Here is a 25,985-nt window from a genome sequence, read left to right as displayed (position 1 = left end):
GACTCTTGAGCAGTTCAGCTGTTATAGACCCCCGTCAGCTCCCAGCTGTGCCCTGGACACCATATGTGAATTGATTGCCCCCCATCTATCTTCAGAGTTTGTTCTGTTAGGTGACCTAAACTGGGATATGCTTAACATTCCAGCAGTCCTACAATCTAAGCTAGATACCCTCAATCTCACACAAATTTTCAAGGAAACCACCGGGTACATCCCTAAATCCATAAACATGGGCACCCTCATAGATATTATCCTGACCAACTTGCCCTCCAAATACACCTCTGCTGTTTTCAATCAGGATCATTGCCTGCATCCGCTATGGGTCCACGGTCAAACGGCCACCCCTCATCACTGTCAAATGCTCCCTAAAACATTTCTGCGAGCAGGCCTTTCTAATCGACCTGGCCCGGGTATCCTGGAAGGATATTGACCTCATCCCGTCAGTCGAGTATGCCTGGTCGTTGTTTAAAAGTAATTTCCTCTGCATCTTAAATGTATTTTATTTTTTTATTTTACCTTTACCTATTTTACCTAGGCAAGTCAGTTAAGAACAAATTCTTATTTTCAATGACGGCCTAGGAACAGTGGGTTAACTGCCTGTTCAGGGGCAGAACGACAGATTTGTACCTTGTCAGCTCGGGGATTTGAACTTGCAACCGGTTACTAGTCCAACGCTCTAACCACTAGGCTACCCTGCCGCCCCATAAATAAGCATGCCCCTTTCAAAAAATGTAGAACTAAGAACAGATATAGCCCTTGGTTCACTCCAGACCTGACTGCCCTTGACCAGCACAAAAAACTTCCCCCGCAGCTACTCGCCCCAGCTTCTCCTTCATCCAAATCCAGATGTTCTGAAAGAGCTGCAAAACCTGGACCCAGCTGGACTAGACAATCTGGACCCTCTCTTTCTAAAATTATCCGCCGCCATTTTTGCAACCCCTATTACCAGTCCGTTCAACCTCTTTCGTATCGTCCGAGATCCCTAAAGATTGGAAAGCTGCCGCGGTCATCCCCCTCCTCAAAGACCCAAACTGTTATAGACTTACAGTGGGGAGAACAAGTATTTGATACACTGACAATTGTGCAGGATTTCCTACTTACAAAGCATATAGAGGTCTGTAATTTTGATCATAGGTACACTTCAACTGTGAGAGACGGAATCTAAAACAAAAATCGATAAAATCAAATTGTATGATTTTTAAGTAATTCATTTGCATTTTATTGCATGACATAAGTATTTGATACATCAGAAAAGCAGAACTTAATATTTGGTACAGAAACCTTCGTTTGCAATTACAGAGATCATATGTTTCCTGTAGTTCTTGACCAGGTTTGCACACATTGCAGCAGGGATTTTGGCCCACTCCTCCATACAGACCTTCTCCAGATCCTTCAGGTTTCGAGGCTGTCACTGGGCAATACGGACTTTTAGCTCCCTCCAAAGATTTTCTATTGGGTTCAGGTCTGGAGACTGGCTAGGCCACTCCAGGACCTTGAGATGCTTCTTACAGAGCCACTCCTTAGTTGCCCTGGCTGCGTGTTTCGGGTCGTTGTCATGCTGGAAGACCTAGCCACGACCCATCTTCAATGCTCTTACTGAGGGAAGGAGGTTGTTGGCCAAGATCTCATGATACATGGCCCCATCCATCCTCCCCTCAATACGGTGCAGTCACCCTGTCCCCTTTGCAGAAAAGCATCCCCAAAGAATGATGTTAACACCTCCTTGCTTCACGGTTGGGATGGTGTTCTTGGGGTTGTACTCATCCTTCTTGTTCCTCCAAACACGGCTAGTGGAGTTTAGACCAAAAAGCAATTTTTTTTGTCTCATAAGACCACATGACCTTCTCCCATTCCTCCTTTGGATCATCCAGATGGTCATTGGCAAACTTCAGACGGGCCTGGACATGCGCTGGCTTGAGCAGGGGGACCTTGCATGCGCTGCAGGATTTTAATCCATGACGGCGTAGTGTGTTACTAATGGTTTTCTTTGAGACTGTGGTCCCAGCTCTCTTCAGGTCATTGAGCAGGTCCTGACGTGTAGTTCTGGGCTGATCCTTCACCTTCCTCATGATCATTGATGCCCCACGAGGTGAGATCTTGCATGGAGCCCCAGACCGAGGGTGATTGACCGTTATCTTGAACTTCTTCCATTTTCTAATAATTGTGCCAACAGTTGTTGCCTTCTCACCAAGCTGCTTGCCTATTGTCCTGTAGCCCATCCCAGCCTTGTGCAGGTCTACAATTTTATCCCTGATGTCCTTACACAGCTCTCTGGTTTTGGCCATTGTGGAGAGGTTGGAGTCTGTTTGATTGAGTGTGTGGACAGGTGTCTTTTATACAGGTAACGAGTTCAAACAGGTGCAGTTAATACAGGTAATGAGTGGAGAACAGGGGGGCTTCTTAAAGAAAAACTAACAGGTCTGTGAGAGCTGGAATTCTTACTGGTTGGTAGGCGATCAAATACTTATGTCATGCAATAAAATGCAAATTATTTACTTAAAAATCATACAATGTGATTTTCTGGATTTTTGTTTTAGATTCCATCTCTCACAGTTGATAAAAAAGTATAATAAAAATTACAGACCTCTACATGCTTTGTAAGTAGGAAAACCTGCAAAATCGGCAGTTACTGCTGCAGACCTATATCTGTCCTACCCTGCCTTTCTAAGGTCTTCGAAAGCCAAGTCAACAAACAGATTACCGACCATTTCGAATCCCACCATACCTTCTCTGCTATGCAATCTGGTTTCAGAGCTGGTCATGGGTGCATCTCAGCCATGCTCAAGGTCCTAAACGATATCTTAACTGCCATAGATAAGAAACAATAATGTGTAGCCGTATTCATTGACCTGGCCAAGGCTTTCGACTCTGTCAATCACCACATCCTCTTCGGCAGACTCGATAGCCTTGGTTTCTCAAATGATTGCCTCTCCTGGTTCACCAACTATTTCTCTGATAGAGTTCAGTGTGTCAAATCGGAGGGCCTGTTGTCCGGGCCTCTGGCAGTCTCTATGGGGGTGCCACAGGGTTCAATTCTTGGACCGACTCTCTTCTCTGTATACATCAATGATGTCGCTCTTGCTGCTGGTGAATCTCTGATCCACCTCTACGCAGACGACACCATTCTGTATACTTCTGGCCCTTCTTTGGATTCTGTGTTAACAACCCTCCAGACGAGCTTCAATGCCATACAACTCTCCTTCTGTGGCCTCCAATTGCTCTTAAATACAAGTAAAACTAACTGTATGCTCTTCAACCGGTCGCTGCCTGCACCTGCCCGCCCGCCCGTCCAACATCACTACTCTGGACGGTTCTGTCTTAGAATATGTGGACAACTACAAATACCTAGGTGTCTGGTTAGACTGTAAACTCTCCTTCCAGACTCATATCAAACATCTCCAATCAAAATCAAATCTAGAATCTGCTTTCTATTTCGCAACAAAGCCTCCTTCAGGCACGCCGCCAAACATACCCTAGTAAAACTGACCAGCCTACCGATCCTCAGCTTCGGCGATGTCATCTACAGAATAGCTTCCAATACTCTACTCAGCAAATTGGATGTAGTCTATCACAGTGCCATCCGTTTTGTTACCAAAGTGCCTTATACCCCCCACCACTGCAACCTGTATGCTCTAGTCGGCTGGCCCTCGCTACATATTCGTTGCCAGACCCACTGGCTCCAGGTCATCTGTAAGTCTATGCTAGGTAAAGCGCTGCCTTATCTCAGCTCACTGGTACGATAACAACACCCAGCCGTAGCATGCGCTCCAGCAGGTATATCTCACTGGTCATCCCCAAAGCCAACACCTGCTTTGGCCGCCTTTCCTTCCAGTTCTCTGCTGCCAGTGACTGGAACGAATTGCAAAAATCACTGAAGCTGGAGACTTACATTTCCCTCACTAACTTTAAACATCAGCTATCTGAGCAGCTAACCGATCGCTGCAGCTGTACATGGTCCATCTGTAAATAGCCCACCCAATCTACCTACCTCATCCCCATATTGTTTTTATTTACTTTTCTGCTCTTTTTCACACCAGTATCACTACTTGCACATCATCATCTGCTCATCTGTCACTCCAGTGTTAATCTGCTAAATTGTAATTACTTTGCTACTATGGCCTATGTATTGCCTACCTCCTCACGCCATTTGCACACACTGTATATAGACTTTATTTTTTTTCTATTGTGTTATTGACTGTACGCTTGGTTATTCCATGTGTAACTGTGTTGTTGTTTGTGTCGCACTGCTTTGCTTTATCTTGGCCAGGTCGCAGTTGTAAATGAGAACTTGTTCTCAACTAGCTTACCTGGTTTAATAAAGGTGAAATATATATATAAATATATAAATATATATATATATATATATTTTTTTTTAAATAAATACAAGTTTAAATGCGTTCTCTGGAGTGATGAATCACGCTTCGCCATCTGGCAGTCCGACGGACGAATCTGGGTTTGGCGGATGCCAGGAGAACGCTACCTGCCCGACTGAATAGTGCCGACTGCAAAGTTTGGTGGAGGAGGAATAATGATCTGGGGCAGTTTTTTGTGGTTTGGGCTCAGCCCCTTAGTTCCAGTGAGAGAAATCTTAATGCTACAGCATTCAATTATGTGCTTCCAACATTGTGGCAACAGTTTTGGGAAAGCCCTTTCCTGTTTCAGCATGACAATGCCCCCGTACACAAAGCAAGCTCCATACAGACATGGCTTGTTGAGATCAGTGTGGAAGAACTTGACTGGCTTGCATAAGTGTTAGTGTTAGTTCTCTTTTATTTCTTTATTTCGTTGGGTGGGGTTATTTAAAATACCATTTGTTGAGGTAGGGTTTCAGATGTTTTCGGGAAGATGGGGAGGTACTCTGCTGTCCTAGCTTCAGGGGGAAGATGGGGAGGGACTCTACTGTCCTAGCTTCAGGGGGAAGATGGGGAGGGACTCTACTGTCCTAGCTTCAGGGGGAAGATGGGGAGGGACTCTACTGTCCTAGCTTCAGGGGGAAGATGGGGAGGGACTCTACTGTCCTAGCTTCAGGGGGAAGATGGGCAGGGACTCTGCTGTCCTAGCTTCAGGGGGAAGATGGGGAGGGACTCTACTGTCCTAGCTTCAGGGGGAAGATGGGGAGGGACTCTACTGTCCTAGCTTCAGGGGGAAGATGGGGAGGGACTCTACTGTCCTAGCTTCAGGGGGAAGATGGGCAGGGACTCTGCTGTCCTAGCTTCAGGGGGAAGATGGTTCCACCATTGGGACAGAGAAGAGCACACACACACACACACGTACGTTAGATGGAAGGTTTTGTAAAAGTAATTGACAAATGTTTGTATGTAATTCTGACTGGTTTGAAATTCATTTCCGTTATGAGCTTGTGACGTGAAACCAATGTCCTCTGTATTCTCCTCTTCCAGGTGCCAGGCATGTGTGTGTAACTCCGTTGGAGGGGTGAATGGGTCATGCCACCCAGAGACAGGGATATGCCAGTGTAAGGCCTTCGTGACGGGGGACAGGTGTGACCGCTGTGTCCCTGGAGCCAGTCACCTGGACTCAGACAACCACCTGGGCTGCAGTAAAGGTAGAGTTAAGACAATGCTTTTATGTCTTATAGGTTATAAATAATATTATATTTATTGTATGTATGTGCGTGTGTTGTGTGCATTTGTACTCTATCTCTTTCTCGATGTCTGTGGATTCTGTGTGTCCGTGTGTATGCATACAGTATGTGTGTGATGTGTGTGTTAGTGGGGAGTAATTTCCTCCTACTGTGCTTTCCCTGCCTAGGGGCTGTTTTGAGTTAGACACACGGACACTAACTTGACATGGAACAGACACACAGTATTAAACTCACAGAGGGACACTGGCTCTCTGGGGCCTCCTCAGTATGCTAAGACGCTCCCCATGGATCAAATGGAAAATACCCCTCACACACGCACGCACGCAGACATGCACGCACACACACGCATGCAGACACGCACGCATGCACGCATGCACGCAGACACACACACACACACACACACACACACACACACACACACACCCCGCAAGCCTGTTATTGTGTCTATTGTGTTGCATAAGACATGCACAGTGGTTAATAATGTTATTGTATCTTCCCCCTCTTTCTCTTATCCCCTCCCAACCCCTTCCCATTTCCCACATCCCTCTCTCTCTCTTCTTCTCTCCCCTACCCTGCCTCCCTTGCTCTCTGTCTCTCCCCTTCCCCCCTCACCCCAGCTCCTATCCAGCAGCCCAGTCCTGTAGGGTTAGTCCTGACCTCCACCTCCATCCGCCTGACCTGGAGGCCTCCTGACGCGCCCAACACACACACTCTCAACTACACACTGCTCAGGGACGGCCTACATATACACACTACGCAGAGACACTACCCATTCAGTAAGTACACACACATTCACAGGCACACAAACACACACACACACACACACACACACACACACACATTTTGTATACTTTATTTGAATCCACCAATCAAATTGACAAAAAAAAGGATCAGACATTTCAAAGGTCCCTGTATGCATAAAGCACCCCTTTCTCCAAACAGATAGGGTGCCTACAACAGCTGAAACAGAGCAGTATCTAGCCAATTGCTTTGCCCTACTTTTCGTCAGGACCTCAATCTGGAGGCACCGCACTGCAAGCCTGTGTATGTGGCCGAGACTGCCAAATATCAGAGCCACCAGCTTGCACCTCCACCCGAGGCTGTCCAAGCGTGGCACGAGGGGCTGGTATTTAAACAGCTTCTCAGCAAAGGCCTGCTCTATGTAGCCGTCCAAGGAGCAGCCCACTTCCAAAATGAGCACCTCTCCCTGGCCTTCCCTCACAACAACAATATCTGCTGTATTTGACGCTAGATTATATTTTGTTGGTATAACTCACAGCCTCGCCTTAAAAGTAAAGGTTAGAATCTTCTCGCCAATGGCAAAATTCTGGTACATGGAATGGGAGACAGAGTGGACATCACAGTTCAGAGCAGTGAGTTTAGCCTGCAGCCTCAGGCCAGTCCAGTGTTACAGTAGCTGGGGGACAGAGTGGACATCACAGTCCAGAGCATCGAGTTTCCCCTGCAGCCTCAGGCCAGTCCAGTGTTGCCGTAGCTGGGAGACAGAGTGAACATCACAGTTCAGTGTTGCAGTAGCTGGGAGACAGAGTGGACATCACAGTTCAGAGCAGTGAGTTTCCCCTGCAGCCTCAGGCCAGTCCAGTGTTGCAGTAGCTGGGAGACAGAGTGGACATCACAGTTCAGAGCAGTGAGTTTCCCCTGCAGCCTCAGGCCAGTCCAGTGTTGCAGTAGCTGGGAGACAGAGTGGACATCACAGTTCAGAGCAGTGAGTTTCCCCTGCAGCCTCAGGCCAGTCCAGTGTTACAGTAGCTGGGAGACAGAGTGGACATCACAGTTCAGAGCAGTGAGTTTCCCCTGCAGCCTCAGGCCAGTCCAGTGTTGCAGTAGCTGGGAGACAGAGTGGACATCACAGTTCAGAGCAGTGAGTTTCCCCTGCAGCCTCAGGCCAGTCCAGTGTTGCAGTAGCTGGGAGACAGAGTGGACATCACAGTTCAGAGCAGTGAGTTTCCCCTGCTGCCTCAGGCCAGTCCAGTGTTGCAGTAGCTGCATCCGTCTGATACCGAGGAGTGTTGTCCTGGATGTAGGATGAGATGTTCCATCATGGGTGACAGAAGTCTCCACAACAACACTGAGATCTGACCACAACTGCTTCAGAGGCCGTCACTGACTCAGTTTGCATATCAGTCCGTTTCTACCTGAGCTACACTCCAGTCCGGTTGCACAGGCCATTGAGATCCGGCCAATCTGACCACACTCCAAAGCACACAGCACAAGTGTCCAATTTTCAATTGGCCTTCCTCTTGAAGCCTAGGAAGTTGTCCTCAGTGTCCCAGGCCAGGGGAACCTTCCTCCTGAAGCCCAGGAAGTTGTCCTCAGTGTCCCTGGCCAGGGGAACCTTCCTCCTGAAGCCGAGGAAGTTGTCCTTAGTGTCCCTGGCCAGGGGAACCTTCCTCCTGAAGCCCAGGAAGTTGTCCTCAGTGTCCCAGGCCAGGGGAACTTTCCTCCTGAAGCCCAGGAAGTTGTCCTTAGTGTCCCTGGCCAGGGGAACCTTCCCCCTGAAGCCCAGGAAGTTGTCCTCAGTGTCCCTGGCCAGGGGAACCTTCCTCCTGAAGCCCAGGAAGTTGTCCTCAGTGTCCCTGGCCAGGGGAACCTTCCTCCTGAAGCCCAGGAAGTTGTCCTCAGTGTCCCTGGCCAGGGGAACCTTCCTCCTGAAGCCCAGGAAGTTGTCCTCAGTGTCCCTGGCCAGGGGAACCTTCCTCCTGAAGCCCAGGAAGTTGTCCTCAGTCTGGCCAGGGGAACCTTCCTCCTGAAGCCCAGGAAGTTGTCCTCAGTGTCCCTGGCCAGGGGAACCTTCCTCTTCCGTAGGTCCAGAAGGAAAGAGGCTCTGGCTAACTCCTTAACTGTCACATCGTCACTGTTGAGCATGTTCAACAGGTGAGTCTGTCTGGTAGCAGTGTAAATCCACTCAATATTCGGGACACCTAAACGCCCCTCTCATCGGGACACCTAAACGCCCCTCTCTTCGGGACACCTAAACGCCCCTCTCTTCGGGACACCTAAACGCCCCTCTCTTCGGGACACCTAAACGCCCCTCTCTTCGGGACACCTAAACGCCCCTCTCTTCGGGACACCTAAACGCCCCTCTCTTCGGGACACCTAAACGCCCCTCTCTTTGGCTCAGGAAGACAAAGTCACGTGTGGTGTGTGTGTTGAAGCATTGCCACTTTTTCACCACCTGAACAGTTTTGTTATTCATTTCCCCCAGAACCTTCTGTGGGAGAGGCACATGTGCAAGCAGATGTTTAATCTTTACTAGGGCCACCTCTCTCACAGCTTCTAGCTTCATGACCACAGGCAGAGGGGAAATGTCAATCATATCAAGCCTGGTTGAATACACACGGACGAGCTCCTCAACTTGTTCCCACTCGCCAGCAACATAAAATGTATGTCCAAGATAACTAAATGTTTCGTGATGAGAGTAGACTCTGAGTGGTTTATTCATTAGTGTAAATGTTGGGGGCTTATCAGTTTTAGACTTGTACCAGAGGTTACCTCTGCTGTGTCTTTCATACAACACTGCACATTTAGTGTCTTTCCAGCCCATCTCAAAAAATCATCTGTGAGAGAGCATGTCTTTAATGACATGGTCTTCTCTGGAGGTCATCTGGAGGTCACCAGCATACCCTCTTACTGGGTTTGGTGACACACACGCACACACACACACACACACACACATATGTTGAAGACACGCACGCACATGCACACACACACACGCACACACACACACTGTATGTTGAAGACACGCACACGCACGCACACACACATGCACACACACACACACACACACACATTCAAGTATTTTCTCTCTCCTAGGCCCTGTAACTTATGTGGACAGTGGTTTGTCTCCGTTCATGGATTATTCTTACCAGCTAGTAACGGCTAACGTTAACGGTCAGACGGTGAGTGTTCCGGTCAGTTACCAGACCCTGGCCGCCGCACCGGACCCTGACCATATCCTTCTGACTCTGGTGGGCCGACCAGGACCGACCACAGCCAACCTCAACTGGACCCGACCACAGAACACATCAGGTCCACAAGAGAGGTATGGACCAGTGGGCTGCTGAGGGGAGAACGGCTCTTAATAATGTCCGTAACGGAGCAGATGGAATGGCATCAAACACCTGGAAATCATGTGATGTAAATTTGATGTATTTGATAGCGTTCCACTGATTCCACTCCAGTCATAACCACGAGCCTGTCCTCCCCAATTAAGGTGCCGCCAACCTCTTGTGGTATGGACCCAGTATTCTAAACCCCCTTTAGGTGTCCTATCTAACCTCAGTGGATAAATAAAGAGAAATACAGGGGGGCAGGGGGGGGGGGGGGGTATTGAATCAGAGAGAGTGAGCAAGAGACTTGTATTGAAAAACACTTTCAATAGTGAATCCATTGAACATGATTGTTTGTCTAGGACTAAGCCTAATTTGTGTCCAGGAAACCAGCTCTTAAGAATTCTCAACCAGCTGAGTTGAGATGAGACTAGATGTTATTTTATGGTCTGTGAGTCCCTAACTGAAGGAGTAACATTGGCTGGTCAGTTATCATGGTCAAGTCATATTGACTAATAAACTAAACTGATCCCTCTCTCTGTGTGTTCCTGTAGGTTTGTGCTGACCTCAGTGGAGGCTGGTACTGGTAGGGAGTGGGTCCACTATACAGGTCTAGAGACCCAGGCTGCAGCCGCTGGCCTCTCCCCCTACACCCACTACAACCTCACCCTGCAGGCCTGTACTACTGGTGGGTGCACCTCCACCCCTCCCCTGCCCCTCCTCACTTCACCCAGCCCCCCACAGGGACAGCCCCCACCCAGGGTCAACACCACCGGACCGCACCAAATGGACGCAGCCTGGAACCCCCCCGTTCGTCCCAATGGTACGACCCGAATCGCCTCTTGATCTGTGTTCACAGACAACAGGAATGAAATTGAGAAGAACAAATAATTTTGAGAAGGAGGTACTATGGAGACTGTCCTATTAGGATGCTCCAAGAGAACACATGTTCAACTCCCCTTAACACTGTGTCCCTACAGTGTTCTCCTGGATCCAGGGCTTTGTACAGTCTCTATAAGGCTCTCTACCATATTAAGCCTGTGTAACCACCACACTAATGCTTTCTCAGTCATGGTTTAATTTACTGCATTACATTATATCGCTCCCCGAGGCACATTGAAACAAATGTACTTCTACCAGACATTATTATTCATGTCATTTCATATTCTGTTTTGAGTCGTCATTCAACCATGCCTACAACTAGAACTGCCATGATGGACTGGCTGTATTGAAACAAGACATGGGGGAAAAGAGTCATTGAAGTGCTAGTGTGATAGGGAACATTGGAGAAGAGAGAGAAAAGAGGGAGAATAGAAGTGTTTATTTCTATTGTGTTGTGATGCCTGCCTGTCCTCGGCTCAACCTTCTGTATTCATTCACTGCCTTGTTAACACTAATGAGCAATGTGGATATGATGCTGAGCTTTGATTCTCATGTGGATGAAGAGTCTCTCTGCTATAGAGTATTAGAATGGGATATGAGAATGCACTGGGCTGGTATTCATTCATTCTATTTTAGTATTGGCTGAAGACCTGTGGTTGATTAGTAGCTTACAGTATGGTACTGTAGTGATGCATACAGTATTGTATCTCCTTGTGTCCTACTAGTGCTGAGCAACTAACTGAAATTGCGGTTATTTTTCGGCTGTTAACCCAGAAGAGTCTAAGCCCTGTCTAAGCCGGGGGGATACTACTAAGCTATGTGGAATTGTTTTAAGAAGGTCATACCAAGGATCAATTTGCTATTTGATTTTTCAGACGAGTCTTGTGACGCCTATGGGTGTGCTAGAGAAAAACAACCAACATGTACGTGTTCCTGAGAGTCTCATCTTTACAGTGGTTTTCTAGGCCAAACCGTTCAGACGCTACAGACGATTTTGTGAGAAGACCGATTTTCAGGATGTCTCATGGTCTGACAAATACCGCTCTATCTCTGTCACCTTTACCACAGATGTGGAAGTGTTAAGTGGGCAGGTGTGGAAGTGTCAAGTAGTTGGATGTGGAATTGTTAAGTAGGCAGATGTGGAAGTGTTAAGTAGGCAGATGTGGAAGTGTTAAGTAGGCAGATGTGGAAGTGTTAAGTAGGCAGATGTGGAAGTGTTAAGTAGGAAGATGTGGAAGTGTTAAGTAGTTAGATGTGGAAGTGTTAAGTAGGCAGATGTGGAAGTGTTAAGTAGGCAGATGTGGAAGTGTTAAGTAGTTAGATGTGGAAGTGTTAGGTAGGCAGATGTGGAAGTGTTAAGTAGGCAGATGTGGAAGTGTTAAGTAGGCAGATGTGGAAGTGTTAAGTAGGCAGATGTGGAAGCGCTAAGTGGGCAGATGTGGAAGTGTTAAGTAGGCAGATGTGGAAGTGTTAAGTAGGCAGATGTGGAAGTGTTAAGTAGGCAGATGTGGAAGTGTTAAGTAGGCAGATGTGGAAGTGTTAAGTAGGCAGATGTGGAAGTGTTAAGTAGGCAGATGTGGAAGTGTTAAGTAGGCAGGTGTGGAAGTGTTAAGTGGGCAGGTGTGGAAGTGTCAAGTAGTTGGATGTGGAATTGTTAAGTAGGCAGATGTGGAAGTGTTAAGTAGGCAGATGTGGAAGTGTTAAGTAGGCAGATGTGGAAGCGCTAAGTGGGCAGATGTGGAAGTGTTAAGTAGGCAGATGTGGAAGTGTTAAGTAGGCAGATGTGGAAGTGTTAAGTAGGCAGATGTGGAAGTGTTAAGTGGGCAGATGTGGAAGTGTTAAGTAGGCAGATGTGGAAGTGTTAAGTAGTTAGATGTGGAAGTGTTAAGTAGGCAGATGTGGAAGTGTTAAGTAGTTAGATGTGGAAGTGTTAGGTAGGCAGATGTGGAAGTGTTAAGTAGTTAGATGTGGAAGTGTTAAGTAGGCAGATGTGGAAGTGTTAAGTAGGCAGATGTGGAAGTGTTAAGTAGGCAGATGTGGAAGTGTTAAGTAGACAGATGTGGAAGTGTTAAGTAGGCAGATGTGGAAGTGTTAAGTAGGCAGATGTGGAAGTGTTAAGTAGGCAGATGTGGAAGTGTTAAGTAGTTAGATGTGGAAGTGTTAAGTAGGCAGATGTGGAAGTGTTAAGTAGGCAGATGTGGAAGTGTTAAGTAGACAGATGTGGAAGTGTTAAGTAGGCAGATGTGGAAGTGTTAAGTGGGCAGATGTGGAAGCGCTAAGTGGGCAGATGTGGAAGCGCTAAGTGGGCAGATGTGGAAGTGTTAAGTAGGCAGATGTGGAAATGTTAAGTAGGCAGATGTGGAAGTGTTAAGTAGTTAGATGTGGAAGTGTTAAGTAGTTAGATGTGGAAGTGTTAAGTAGTTAGATGTGGAAGTGTTAAGTAGTTAGATGTGGAAGTGTTAAGTAGGCAGATGTGGAAGTGTTAAGTAGGCAGATGTGGAAGTGTTAAGTAGGCAGATGTGGAAGTGTTAAGTAGGCAGATGTGGAAGTGTTAAGTAGGCAGATGTGGAAGTGTTAAGTAGTTAGATGTGGAAGTGTTAAGTAGGCAGATGTGGAATTGTTAAGTAGGCAGATGTGGAAGTGTTAAGTGGGCAGATGTGGAAGTGTTAAGTAGTTAGATGTGGAAGTGTTAAGTAGGCAGATGTGGAAGTGTTAAGTAGGAAGATGTGGAAGCGCTAAGTGGGCAGATGTGGAAGCGTTAAGTGGGCAGATGTGGAAGCGTTAAGTGGGCAGGTGTGGAAGTGTTAAGTGGGCAGATGTGGAAGTGTTAAGTGGGCAGATGTAGTGAATTGAGATGCATCCAATGCAAAAAATCAAATCAAGCCCGAACTGTGCGATGTAGTAGGGAGTTGTAGTTTCCAACAGGCCAATGTTCTACATAGGTTAGTACAGAAAACATGGTAATTAACTCAAATGACCATAATCCATTGCGCGAGTACTTGTCCGTGTTTCTTCTACGCCTGCTACATTGGGTTAGTGTGGGGAAGAGACAGAAGAATGTGCGATCAAGAGGGATAGAGAGCAGTTGCTTCGAGAGGTATCTCTACCTGAAAATACAATCTAAGTGATTGATAGTTGGTATTCAGCAGGCATAAAAGTATGCCTTATTTATTTTGGAGAAGTAGTAAAATAGGACTTTTGTCAGAAGCTCTATAGAGATGAGTTGATGACTTGGAATGAAATAATGAAGTCCTCAAATAAAACAAATGTAATATATGGCATCAACTGAAATATGTGATTGAAGTAAAGTAATGTGAATAAATGATGGTTAATGAGTGATAATCAGTAATGGACAGTCACTACTATTATGGGACTTTTAGATTGTTTTATTCTGTGTTGTTACATTATTCAACGCACATAATGTATAGTGCATTTAATGTCAAAAAATAGAAACCGAAGTAAAAAAACGTGATTATTTTTTCATTTACCAAAAAAAAAAATCCACTGTGTCCTAAATAGTGGTTATCTAACTTATTTTTAACTTTGATCAATATAATGTACTTTATCATTTCCTTGTGACCCACCTGGTATAAGAATATACAACATTTCTGGCAATGAACAGGTCCTAATAGGAACTAGTCACAAGCTAACCCATCAATAACTGATTAATATGGAATTGAACATAATAAAATTGTCTCTTTTGTTTCTGCCTTCATAGGTGTTATTATAAGGTACGAGCTCTTCATACAAGGGCCAATGGAATCGCAGAACACCACAAGCCCCGCCCCAGAGCGTAGGGTGTTTGTGAGCAGTGGTTGGCTGGATCCCCGCCTCCCGTCTGACTCAGCCAAAGAGAGTGCTCTGCCTCCTCCCCAGAGCAGCGCCATAGTAACAGACCTGCAGGCCTTCTCCACCTATCAGTTGCGAGTTCTGACCGTCAACATGGCCGGGAGTGTGATATCAGACTGGACTACAGCTCGGACACAGGAGGGGGGTCAGTTAAACACACACACACACCAGCATACAAACACAAACAGTGACGAAAAAAGTAGAGAGAGCGTGATGTGAGCACTTGCAGAGAGAGAGAGTTCCTCTGGGGAGGCCTCTGGGTGTGTAGTTCTAGTAGTTTTGTGACATAATGGTTGGTGGAAGTGAGGGAGGAGAGGGATAGGGAAGAGAGAGAGAGAGTTCCTCTGGGTGTGTAGTTATAGTAGTTTTGTGACATAATGGTTGGTGGAAGTGAGGGAGGAGAGTGATAGGGAAGAGAGAGAGAGAGTTCCTCTGGGTGTGTAGTTATAGTAGTTTTGTGACATAATGGTTGGTGGAAGTGAGGGAGGAGAGGGATAGGGAAGAGAGAGACAGAGAAAAAGAGACAGGAAGGAGAGGGGTTTCTCATTAAGCATCATAATTCCAAAGAGATGATATGGCTCATTAGAACTAGACTGTGCCCCCAAAACAAAACTCGCAGCCCTCTGTCTGACTGTGTAATAGCCATGAATCACATTACACACCCTGTGTGTGTGTGTGTGTGTGTGTGTGTGTGTGTGTGTGTGTGTGTGTGTGTGTGTGTGAGAGAGAGAGAGAGAGAGAGAGAGAGAGAGTGTTTGTGCACTCCTGCATGCGTGCGTGAATCGCATTAAACACCTAACACTAGGTGGCTTCAGAGATAAAGGAGAGATTGCAGAGATACGACGAGAGATGGGGAGATAGTGTGTGAGATAATAGGTGTTTCTAAATGTGTGAGGGTGGTCTGTGCTGTGCTGTGCTGTGCTGTGCTGTGCTTTCATTCAGAGGGCTGTGTGAGTGTTGACTGAGGCTTATTATGCCAGTACTCCTGAGCCATGTTGACAGCTCCATCACAAACATAAACACAAACGCTGCTCCACATTTGGATCAAACATGCAAATGGTATTTTACAGCTTGTGTTTGGAGTGGATTCTGTGCCCAGAGTTAACTTAACAAGCTCTCTCTCTCCCTCTCTCTGTCTCTCTCTCACTCTCTCTCTCTGCATTTCTGTGTTTCTGTCAGGGTAGCTGTGTCAAGTTTGTTGTGTGTTTTTTCAACCTGGCTGTGCTCCTATTTGTCAACATCCACCTGCTTCCACTGTTCATTAAATCCCTCCACAGCAGTTACACTGACGCAGTCAACGGAGTTACTATTATGGACACTGTGATTTAAGAGTACTTTCTGATAAAAGAAGAGATTGGAAGTAACGTGTGTGTGTGTGTGTGTGTGTGTGTGTGTGTGTGTGTGTGTGTTCCATAGCTCCGGAGTTCGTGGCTCCTCCTGAGGTGTCGGCGGTGTCATCCTCGTCCCTAAAGGTCGCGTGGAGGTCAGCGCGGGGTCAAGAGGCTAGAGGACAGGTCACTGAATACAGGGTGAACCTGGTCACAGAGCAGAAGTCCAACCCATACGCACCACCTGTTATCACACAGGTAACATACTTAAACAATAAATAGGTACACATGCTTCTCCCTCATTCCTAGATTTCCTGAAAATGTCTTGGCCCTAAATCATCTTAGAAAAATAGATAGACATTCGAAACAGCACTACTTCTGCATTCCCTTAGAAAAACACATACTATATCATTGCACAGATAGGAGTGTTCTCATCGGCTCAAACATAGATGTCCCTCCTCAGGTATAGCGACTCTAAAGTGTATGATGTCACACCACCTACATGGCTAAACCCATCATGCATTGCCCTATGTCAGTGTATCACCAGGTTCAACGGGCGTTGCTTCTCCTCAGCAGTAGTTTTATCTAGCTCTTCGTCGGGGTGATAGTAGTGTGTTGAGGTGCAGGGTCTACCAACTGAGCTCCACGCTCTACCAACTGAGCTCCACGCTCTACCAACTGAGCTCCACGCTCTACCAACTGAGCTCCACGCTCTACCAACTGAGCTCCATGCTCTACCAACTGAGCTCCACGCTCTACCAACTGAGCTCCACGCTCTACCAACTGAGCTCCACGCTCTACCAACTGAGCTCCACGCTCTACCATCTGAGCTCCACGCTCTACCAACTGAGCTCCACGCTCTACCAACTGAGCTCCACGCTCTACCAACTGAGCTCCACGCTCTACCAACTGAGCTCCACGCTCTACCAACTGAGCTCCGTGCTCTACCACCTGAGCTCCACGCTCTACCACCTGAGCGCCGTGCTCTACCACCTGAGCTCCGTGCTCTACCACCTGAGCTCCACGCTCTACCAACTGAGCTCCATGCTCTACCAACTGAGCTCCATGCTCTCTACCACCTGAGCTCCACGCTCTACCACCTGAGCGCCGTGCTCTACCACCTGACCTCCGTGCTCTACCACCTGAACTCCGTGCTCTACCAACTGAGCTCCGTGCTCTACCACCTGAGCTCCGGGCTCAACTGAGTTCCATGCTCTCCTCTACTTGAGCTCCATGCCCTACCAACTGAGCACTGTGATCTACCAACTGAGCTCCATGCTCTACCACCTGAGCTCCATGTTCTACCACCTCAGCTCCATAATCTACCAACTGAGCTCCATGCTCTCTACCACCTGAGCTCCATGCTCTACCACCTGAGCTCCATGCTCTACCACCTGAGCTCCGTGCTCCACCACCTGAGCGTGCTCTACCAACTGAGCTCCATGTTCTACCAACTGAGCTCCACGCTCTACCAACTGAGCTCCACGCTCTACCAACTGAGCTCCACGCTCTACCAACTGAGCTCCGTGCTCTACCACCTGAGCTCCGTGCTCTACCACCTGAGCGCCGTGCTCTACCACCTGAGCTCCGTGCTCTACCACCTGAGCTCCACGCTCTACCAACTGAGCTCCATGCTCTACCAACTGAGCTCCACGCTCTCTACCACCTGAGCTCCACGCTCTACCACCTGAGCGCCGTGCTCTACCACCTGACCTTCGTGCTCTACCACCTGAACTCCGTGCTCTACCAACTGAGCTCCGTGCTCTACCACCTGAGCTCCGGGCTCAACTGAGTTCCATGCTCTCCTCTACCTGAGCTCCATGCCCTACCAACTGAGCACTGTGATCTACCAACTGAGCTCCATGCTCTACCACCTGAGCTCCATGCTCTACCACCTGAGCTCCATGTTCTACCACCTCAGCTCCATGCTCTACCAACTGAGCTCCATGCTCTCTACCACCTGAGCTCCATGCTCTACCACCTGAGCTCCGTGCTCCACCACCTGAGCGTGCTCTACCAACTGAGCTCCATGTTCTACCACCTGAGCTCCATGCTCTACCACCTGAGCTCCGTGCTCTACCACCTGAGCTCCGTGCTCTACCACCTGAGCTCCGTGCTCTACCACCTGAGCTCCACGCTCTACCACCTGAGCTCCGTGCTCTACCACCTGAGCTCCGTGCTCTACCACCTGAGCTCCGTGCTCTACCAACTGAGCTCCACGCTCTACCAACTGAGCTCCACACTCTACCAACTGAGCTCCACGCTCTACCAACTGAGCTCCACGCTCTACCAACTGAGCTCCGTTCTCTACCACCTGAGCTCCGTGCTCAACTGAGTTCCATGCTCTCCTCCACCTGAGCTCCATGCTCTACCAACTGAGCTCCACGCTCTATCAACTGAGCTCCACGCTCTACCAACTGAGCTCAATGCTCTACCAACTGAGCTCCACGCTCTACCAACTGAGCTCCATGCTCTACCAACTGAGCTCCATGCTCTACCAACTGAGCTCCATGCTCTCTACCACCTGAGCTCCACGCTCTACCACCTGAGCGCCGTGCTCTACCACCTGAGCTCCGTGCTCTACCACCTGAGCTCCGTGCTCTACCAACTGAGCTCCGTGCTCTACCACCTGAGCTCCGGGCTCAACTGAGTTCCATGCTCTCCTCTACCTGAGCTCCGTACTCCACCAACTGAGCGTGCTCTACCAACTGAGCTCCATGTTCTACCACCTGAGCTCCATGCTCTACCACCTGAGCTCTGTGCTCTACCACCTGAGCTCCGTGCTCTACCACCTGAGCTCCATATTCTTCCACCTGAGCTCCATGTTCTTCCACCTGAGCTCCATGCTCTCTACCACCTGAGCTCCATGCTCTACCACCTGAGCTCCATGCTCTACCACCTGAGCTCCGTGCTCTACCACCTGAGCTCCATGCTCTACCACCTGAGCTCCATGCTCTACCACCTGAGCTCCATGCTCTACCACCTGAGCTCTGTGCTCTACCACCTGAGCTCCGTGCTCTACCACCTGAGCTCCATGCTCTACCACCTGAGCTCCATGCTCTACCACCTGAGCTCCGTGCTCTACCACCTGAGCTCCGTGCTCTACCACCTGAGCTCCACGCTCTACCAGCTGAGCGCCACGCTCTACCAACTGAGCTCCACGCTCTACCAACTGAGCTCCACGCTCTACCACCTGAGCTCTGTGCTCAACTGAGTTCCATGCTCTCCTCCACCTGAGCTCCATGCTCTACCAACTGAGCTCCACGCTCTATCAACTGAGCTCCACGCTCTACCAACTGAGCTCAATGCTCTACCAACTGAGCTCCACGCTCTACCAACTGAGCTCCATTTTCTACCAACTGAGCTCCATGCTCTCTACCACCTGAGCTCCACGCTCTACCACCTGAGCACCGTGCTCTACCACCTGAGCTCCGTGCTCTACCACCTGAGCTCCGTGCTCTACCAACTGAGCTCCGTGCTCTACCACCTGAGCTCCGGGCTCAACTGAGTTCCATGCTCTCCTCTACCTGAGCTCCATGCCCTACCAACTGAGCACCGTGCTCTATCAACTGAGCTCCATGCTCTACCACCTGAGCTCCATGCTCTACCACCTGAGCTCCATGTTCTACCACCTGAGCTCCATGCTATACCAACTGAGCTCCATGCTCTCAACCACCTGAGCTCCATGCTCTACCACCTGAGCTCCGTACTCCACCAACTGAGCGTGCTCTACCAACTGAGCTCCATGCTCTACCACCTGAGCTCCATGCTCTACCACCTGAGCTCCGTGCTCTACCACCTGAGCTCCGTGCTCTACCACCTGAGTTCCATATTCTTCCACCTGAGCTCCATGTTCTTCCACCTGAGCTCCATGCTCTCTACCACCTGAGCTCCATGCTCTACCACCTGAGCTCCGTGCTCTACCACCTGAGCTCCGTGCTCTACCACCTGAGCTCCATGCTCTACCACCTGAGCTCCATGCTCTACCACCTGAGCTCCATGCTCTACCACCTGAGCTCTGTGCTCTACCACCTGAGCTCCATGTTCTTCCACCTGAGTTCCATGCTCTACCAACTGAGCCATACAGGACCACAAGTGTGTGTAGGGGGCCTATAACATCACTCTGATCCTCTGTGTGTGTGTGTGTGTCTTTCTTGTCGCAGGTGCTGTATGTAGCCAGTCCATCAGAGCGTGTGTATGTAGCAGAAGGACTAGAGGCCTACAGGAGATATGACTTCACTGTGACTCTGTGTACCTCACTGGGCTGTGTGACCAGCCTGCCTGCCTCCGGACAAACACTACCTACAGGTAACACATACACACACACACACACACACAAACTGAACACTACCAACTGGTAACCCACTCATTATAACACCAGAGATAAATATCATCCAATTCTTTATTTATTTATACCACACTGCTCAGAAATACTCCAGTGTACTCCAGCAGTATACTCCCATACAGTGTCTCTGTTTATGGAGTTGTAGATCATGATTGTTGCTGGTTAAACCTGACCACATGTATGTATTGTCCCAGTTATGGAGGTGTAGAATAGCAGGTCAGTTACATATTAAGAGACTATAATGGAGTGTGTCTGTCAGGGAACGAACTACCTCTGGATGAGAGAGGGGGATGGAAAGAAAGCAACGAAGGGAGAGAAAAAGGAAAAAGAGAAAACAAAAAATAGGGAGAGAGTGAAGAAGCAAAGAAGAGAGTGAGGGAGAGGGAAGACAGGGTTCACACACACACATACACACACATACACACTCACTCACTCAGACTCACACATACATGCACTCAATCCCGCACGCACGCACTCACACAAACACACTCACACAGACGTTCACATACATACACACACACTCACATACACATACACTCACACATACATGCACTCAATCACGCACTCACTCACTCACATATTCAAACACTCACACACACACTCACTCACTCACGCACGCACGCACACACACACACATGCACTCACTAACTCACTACATTCACTCACTCAGTATTTCAGTCGAGACACTGGTGTAACCAGGGGGGAAATTCATTGTACACGGCAGTAAAAACAATTTACTGTTAATTACAAGGAGAAAAATGTGGCATAGCGCACACCCCCTGTTGGCCATGAATCATACACACACACACACACACACACACACACACACACACACACACACACACACACACACACACACACACTGTTACACACACACATTCTGTCACACACACGTGTGTGCGGGCCACTGCCATAGATTTATTACCAATATGGAAGTAGGATGAATTAGCCTCCTTTTTTAATAACTGAGACACAAATCACCGGGCCTGGGACGAGCTCTAATTGATCAGCTTTGTGTGATGGGCACACACACACACAGTGCCGCTGCACAGCTCTAACATATGGTCTGGGCTGACACACACATATTCATCCATATGCTCACACATGTTCACCGTTTGGTCCGTTTCTATTCCGTGTGGTACTTTGTTTGTGTGTTTTGTTTACGTCTTGAAGATGTGAGAATGTGTTTCTCTCAGGTGCAGGAATACAGCATGCTTTAACATATTAATATACATCATGGTGTTGGTTTTGACTTCATTTGAATGATTCCAAGGTTTTTAAATGTAGAAATCTAGATTATATGGCATTTTTTGTGTTTTAAACTGTACAGTCACAAAATCACCCCATATTGTGTTTAGGAATGAACATGTTTATATCTATTGGTCAACATACACTGGTGTGTCAATCTAAGTAACATAATGAAAAAATACAGATCAAAATCTGTCCGCATCTGGGGTGAAAGGTGACAGAGCTAGAGCGGTGTTGGTCGATAATCGGTCTTCTCACAAAAACATCTGTAGTTCTACATCTGTTTTCTACATCTATTTATCCTACGGTTCTGACTTTGTGTACAGGGAGAATACTGTAAGAACGGCCCATGTTCTGCTTTCTGTCGCTGTACATTTCAGAAGTGCCGGAAGTTTACATACACTTCGGTTGGAGTCATTAAAACTCGTTTTTCAACCACTACATAACATTTCTTGTTAACAAACTATAGTTTTGGCAAGTCGGTTAGGACATCTACTTTGTGCATGACAGGTCATTTTTCCAACAATTGTTTACAGACAGATTATTTCACTCTATCACAATTCCAGTGGGTCAGAAGTTTACATACACTAAGTTGACTGTGCCTTTAAACAGCTTGGAAAATGATGTTGTCATGGCTTTAGAAGCTTCTGATAGGCTAATTGACATAATTTGAGTCAATAATTTGAGGTATACCTGTGGATGTATTTTAAGGCCTACCTTGCTTGACATCATGGGAAAATCAAAAGAAATCAGCCAAGACCTCAGAAAAAAAATTGTAGACCTCCACAAGTCTAGTTCATCCCTAGGAGCAATTTCCAATTGCCTGAAGGTACCACGTTCATCTGTACAAACAATAGTACACAAGTATAAACACCATGGGACCACATAGCCGTCATACCGCTCATTAAGGAGAGGCGTTCTGTCTCCTAGAGATAAACGTACTTTGGTGTGAAAAGTGCAAGTCAATCTCAGAGCAACAGCAAAGGACCTTGTGAAGATGCTGGAGGAAACAAAGTATCTATATCCTCAGTAAAACGAGTCCTATATCGACATAACCTGAAAGGCCGCTCAGCAAGGTTGAAGCCACTGCTCCAAAACCGCCATAAAAAAGCCAGACTATGGTTTACAACTGCAAGTGGGGACAAATATCGTACTTTTTGGAAAAATTATTAAACAAAAATAGAACTGTTTGGTCATAATGACCATTGTTGTGTTTGGAGGAAAAAGGGGGAGGCTTGCAAGCCGAAGAACACCATCCCAACCGTGAAGCACGGAGGTGGCAGCATCATGTTGTGGGGGTGCTTTGCTGCAGGAGGGACTGGTGCACTTCACAAAATAGATGGCATCATGAGGGTGGAAAATGATGTAGATATATTGAAGCAACATATCAAGACATCAGTCAGGAAGTTAAAGCTTGGTTGCAAATGGGTCTTCCAAATGGACAATGACCCCAAGCATACTTCCACAGTTGTGGCAAAATGGCTTCAGGACAACAAAGTCAAGGTATTGGAGTAGCCATCACAAAGCCCTGACCTCAATCCTATACAATATTTGAGGGCAGAACTGAAAAAGCGTGTGCAAGCAAGGAGGCCTTACAAACCTGACTCAGCTCTGTCAGGAGAAATGGGCCAAAATTCACCCAACTTAGTGTGGGAAGCTTGTGGAAGGCTACCCAAAACGTTTGACCCAAGTTAAACCATTTTAAAGGCAATGCTACCAAATACTAATTGAGTGTATGTAAACTTCTGACCAACTGGGAATGTGATGAAAGAAATAAAAGCTGAAATAAATCATTCTCTCTACTATTATTCTGACATTTAACATTGTTAAAATATAGTGGTGATCCTAACTGACCTAAGGAATTCTGAAAAACTGAGTTTAAATGTGTTTGGCTAACGTGTACGTAAACTTATACTTCAACTGTAGTTATATTGACTACGTCCGTCGTCGCTCGCTCATTAATGTCTTAATCAAAATTACGGATCTCCTCTTATCCGCATATGCCATAGTTTGTACATCTCAATTGTCAGTAGAAACCACATATCAGCTATGTTTTTTTAAAGGCAGTAAATGATGCTGAATAAACAGTTTCGCTGCCAGACAAGGCTCTGCTGAAAGCCAGGTGTAGCGGTGGTAAGGATTCACTCCATGGTGCTGAAAAGAAAGCACTGCTGTTTGGACAGCTTTATGTAGTTCCTAACAGTTTGTCACCGTTATAGTGCAATTCATGTATTGTTTAGTGTTGTGTAGTTTCTTTGTTGACATGCAACTAAAATAATTTTGGGGAGTTTGGCCCACCAAGATTTACATGCTAAAATCACCACAGAGTATGACCCCCCCACCCCCCGGCTTAGACTCTGAAGAATGGATTGTAGTTAGACGATTCTGCACTAATTGTCTGATCAAAACTTCCCGTTCACACATACTAACACACACAGACAAACGAATACACACACACTCACACACACGCAGACAGACAAACGAACCCAACCTGTTGGTTTGAAGCATCCAAGACTGTCTGTGCCATTACCCATGTTGTGATTGTCTTGTGCCAGACCTTAATGTTGATGATAGCCATTTATCCATCCTTTACCCAGGTTTTTACGACTGTTTAGACACACAATCCACATATTACCCAGACACACCATTACACAGAATAACCATCTGTCCAGATGGAGGAGACGGCATCTGCTTAGATGCTTTTATCTCACTCAAATTCTATTTGATTCTGTCATTACACACATCCACCCACAGTAAATGAACCTAGTTGGTCTTAGAGAGGAGTGAGTTGTGGGGTGTGGTGTGTAAACAGTAAGTAAGGGCCTTAATGGTTACCGAGTAGAACATTATTTTGGCGTCTCCCAAAGCACTCTGGGATAAGAAGGCAGACAGAGGAGAAGAAAGAGCATTGCTCAACCCCCCCCCCCCTCTCTTTCTCTCTCGCTTCATATCTTCTTTACTCCCTCCAACTATCAGTGGAAGCTGTCCGTGTCTCTCTTATATAAAGTGTGTTTTGCACATAATTAAGAATTTCTTATACATATTTAAAGGAATTTCACCAGATTACATTTCCTTATGTAACTCTAAATCTAAAAATGAATTAAATTAGGAGGAAGAAAGATGTAAGGATGTCTGCATGCGTGTGTGTGAGTCTGTGTGTGTAAAGCCCTCATCACTCCTCCAGAGCAGACTCTCACCACCAGAGCAGACTCTCACCTCCAGAGCAGACTCTCACCACCAGAGCAGACTCTCACCCCCAGATCAGACTCTCACCCCCAGAGCAGACACTCACCACCAGAGCAGACTCTCACCACCAGAGCAGACTCTCACCACCAGAGCAGACTCTCACCACCAGAGCAGACTCTCACCACCAGAGCAGACTCTCACCCCCAGATCAGACTCTCACCCCCAGAGCAGACACTCACCACCAGAGCAGACTCTCACCACCAGAGCAGACTCTCACCCCCAGATCAGACTCTCACCCCCAGATCAGACTCTCACCCCCAGATCAGACACTCACCACCAGAGCAGACTCTCACCCCCAGATCAGACTCTCACCCCCAGATCAGACTCTCACCCCCAGAGCAGACACTCACCACCAGAGCAGACTCTCACCCCCAGATCAGACTCTCACCACCAGAGCAGACTCTCACCACCAGAGCAGAGTCTCACCCCCAGAGCAGACTCTCACCACCAGAGCAGACTGTCACCACCAGAGCAGACTCTCACCACACGGTATTGATCAGGTTGGATTGTGAATCAGTTGCTGACGGTAATGTTTAATGTATCCTACATCCATAAAGACTTGCTCTACAAGCCTAGCCAGCCCCTACCACACACACACACACACACACACACACACACACACACACACACACACACACACACACATACGGCACATTGACGTGAACCCTGCTATGCATATTTCTCTCCTCGGGAAGCCTGGGGATAATTATGCATAAATCAATAGTTGTGCTGCTCCAGAGATATATTTCAGCGGTATTACAGTGCATGTAGACCGGGGATGATCCGAAGACCCATAAAGGATGTCAGCTAGTGTAAAAACACAAAACACTCCTCCGGGCCTGATAATTGTTCCCCAGAACTGTGTGTGTGTCTGCCCTGGGAGCGCTGTGGTGATTTAGCTGCTTCATTAACATGTTGAAGGCAATATTAACCTTAGTGTTGGACTGTTAACCTTGTTGTCAGAGCGTCATAGAGTGGAGAGGGGGCAGAGAGGATGACAGGAGGAGAGGAGAGACCAAGTGGCTTTTATCAACCCTTATGTGGCTGCCTCGAGGTAAATACATGGCAGCATATTAGCATCGCACAGTAGTCACTCACATATACACACACACACACACACGCAAACAAACAAACACACAGGCATGCAAACACACACACACGCACACACACACACAAAAACACACACGCAAACAAACATACACACAGGCATGCAAACACACACACGTGCACACACGCACACACACACACGCACACAAACATACACACAGGCATGCAAACACACACACACACGTGCACACACCACACACACACACACACACACACACACACAGTACATACATACATACATACACATAAACCCCCCCAGGCACGCACACACACACAGGAACACACACAAAGCCCATTATTCTTTAAGAAAT

The 25,985-nt window shown here is 47.4% G+C and overlaps 1 protein-coding gene across 1 annotated transcript in view; it reads left to right on the top strand.

Annotated features, from left to right (window-relative positions):
• LOC110498381 (usherin) overlaps positions 1–25,985 on the top strand; it is a 432,088-nt gene that overhangs the window by 120,080 nt on the left and 286,023 nt on the right. The window contains exons 17-23 of the mRNA XM_036955034.2: positions 5,397–5,560; positions 6,217–6,375; positions 9,434–9,662; positions 10,224–10,492; positions 14,270–14,545; positions 15,817–15,986; positions 19,892–20,036. Of these exons, the coding sequence (XP_036810929.2) occupies positions 5,397–5,560; positions 6,217–6,375; positions 9,434–9,662; positions 10,224–10,492; positions 14,270–14,545; positions 15,817–15,986; positions 19,892–20,036 (1,412 nt within the window). The remainder of the gene's footprint in view (positions 1–5,396; positions 5,561–6,216; positions 6,376–9,433; positions 9,663–10,223; positions 10,493–14,269; positions 14,546–15,816; positions 15,987–19,891; positions 20,037–25,985) is intronic.

The sequence above is a fragment of the Oncorhynchus mykiss genome, chromosome 19 (genome assembly GCF_057628025.1).
Source record: "Oncorhynchus mykiss isolate SJ-2025 chromosome 19, ASM5762802v1, whole genome shotgun sequence".
NCBI lineage: Eukaryota > Metazoa > Chordata > Actinopteri > Salmoniformes > Salmonidae > Oncorhynchus > Oncorhynchus mykiss.
This window is presented reverse-complemented; position numbering and strand designations above follow the sequence as displayed.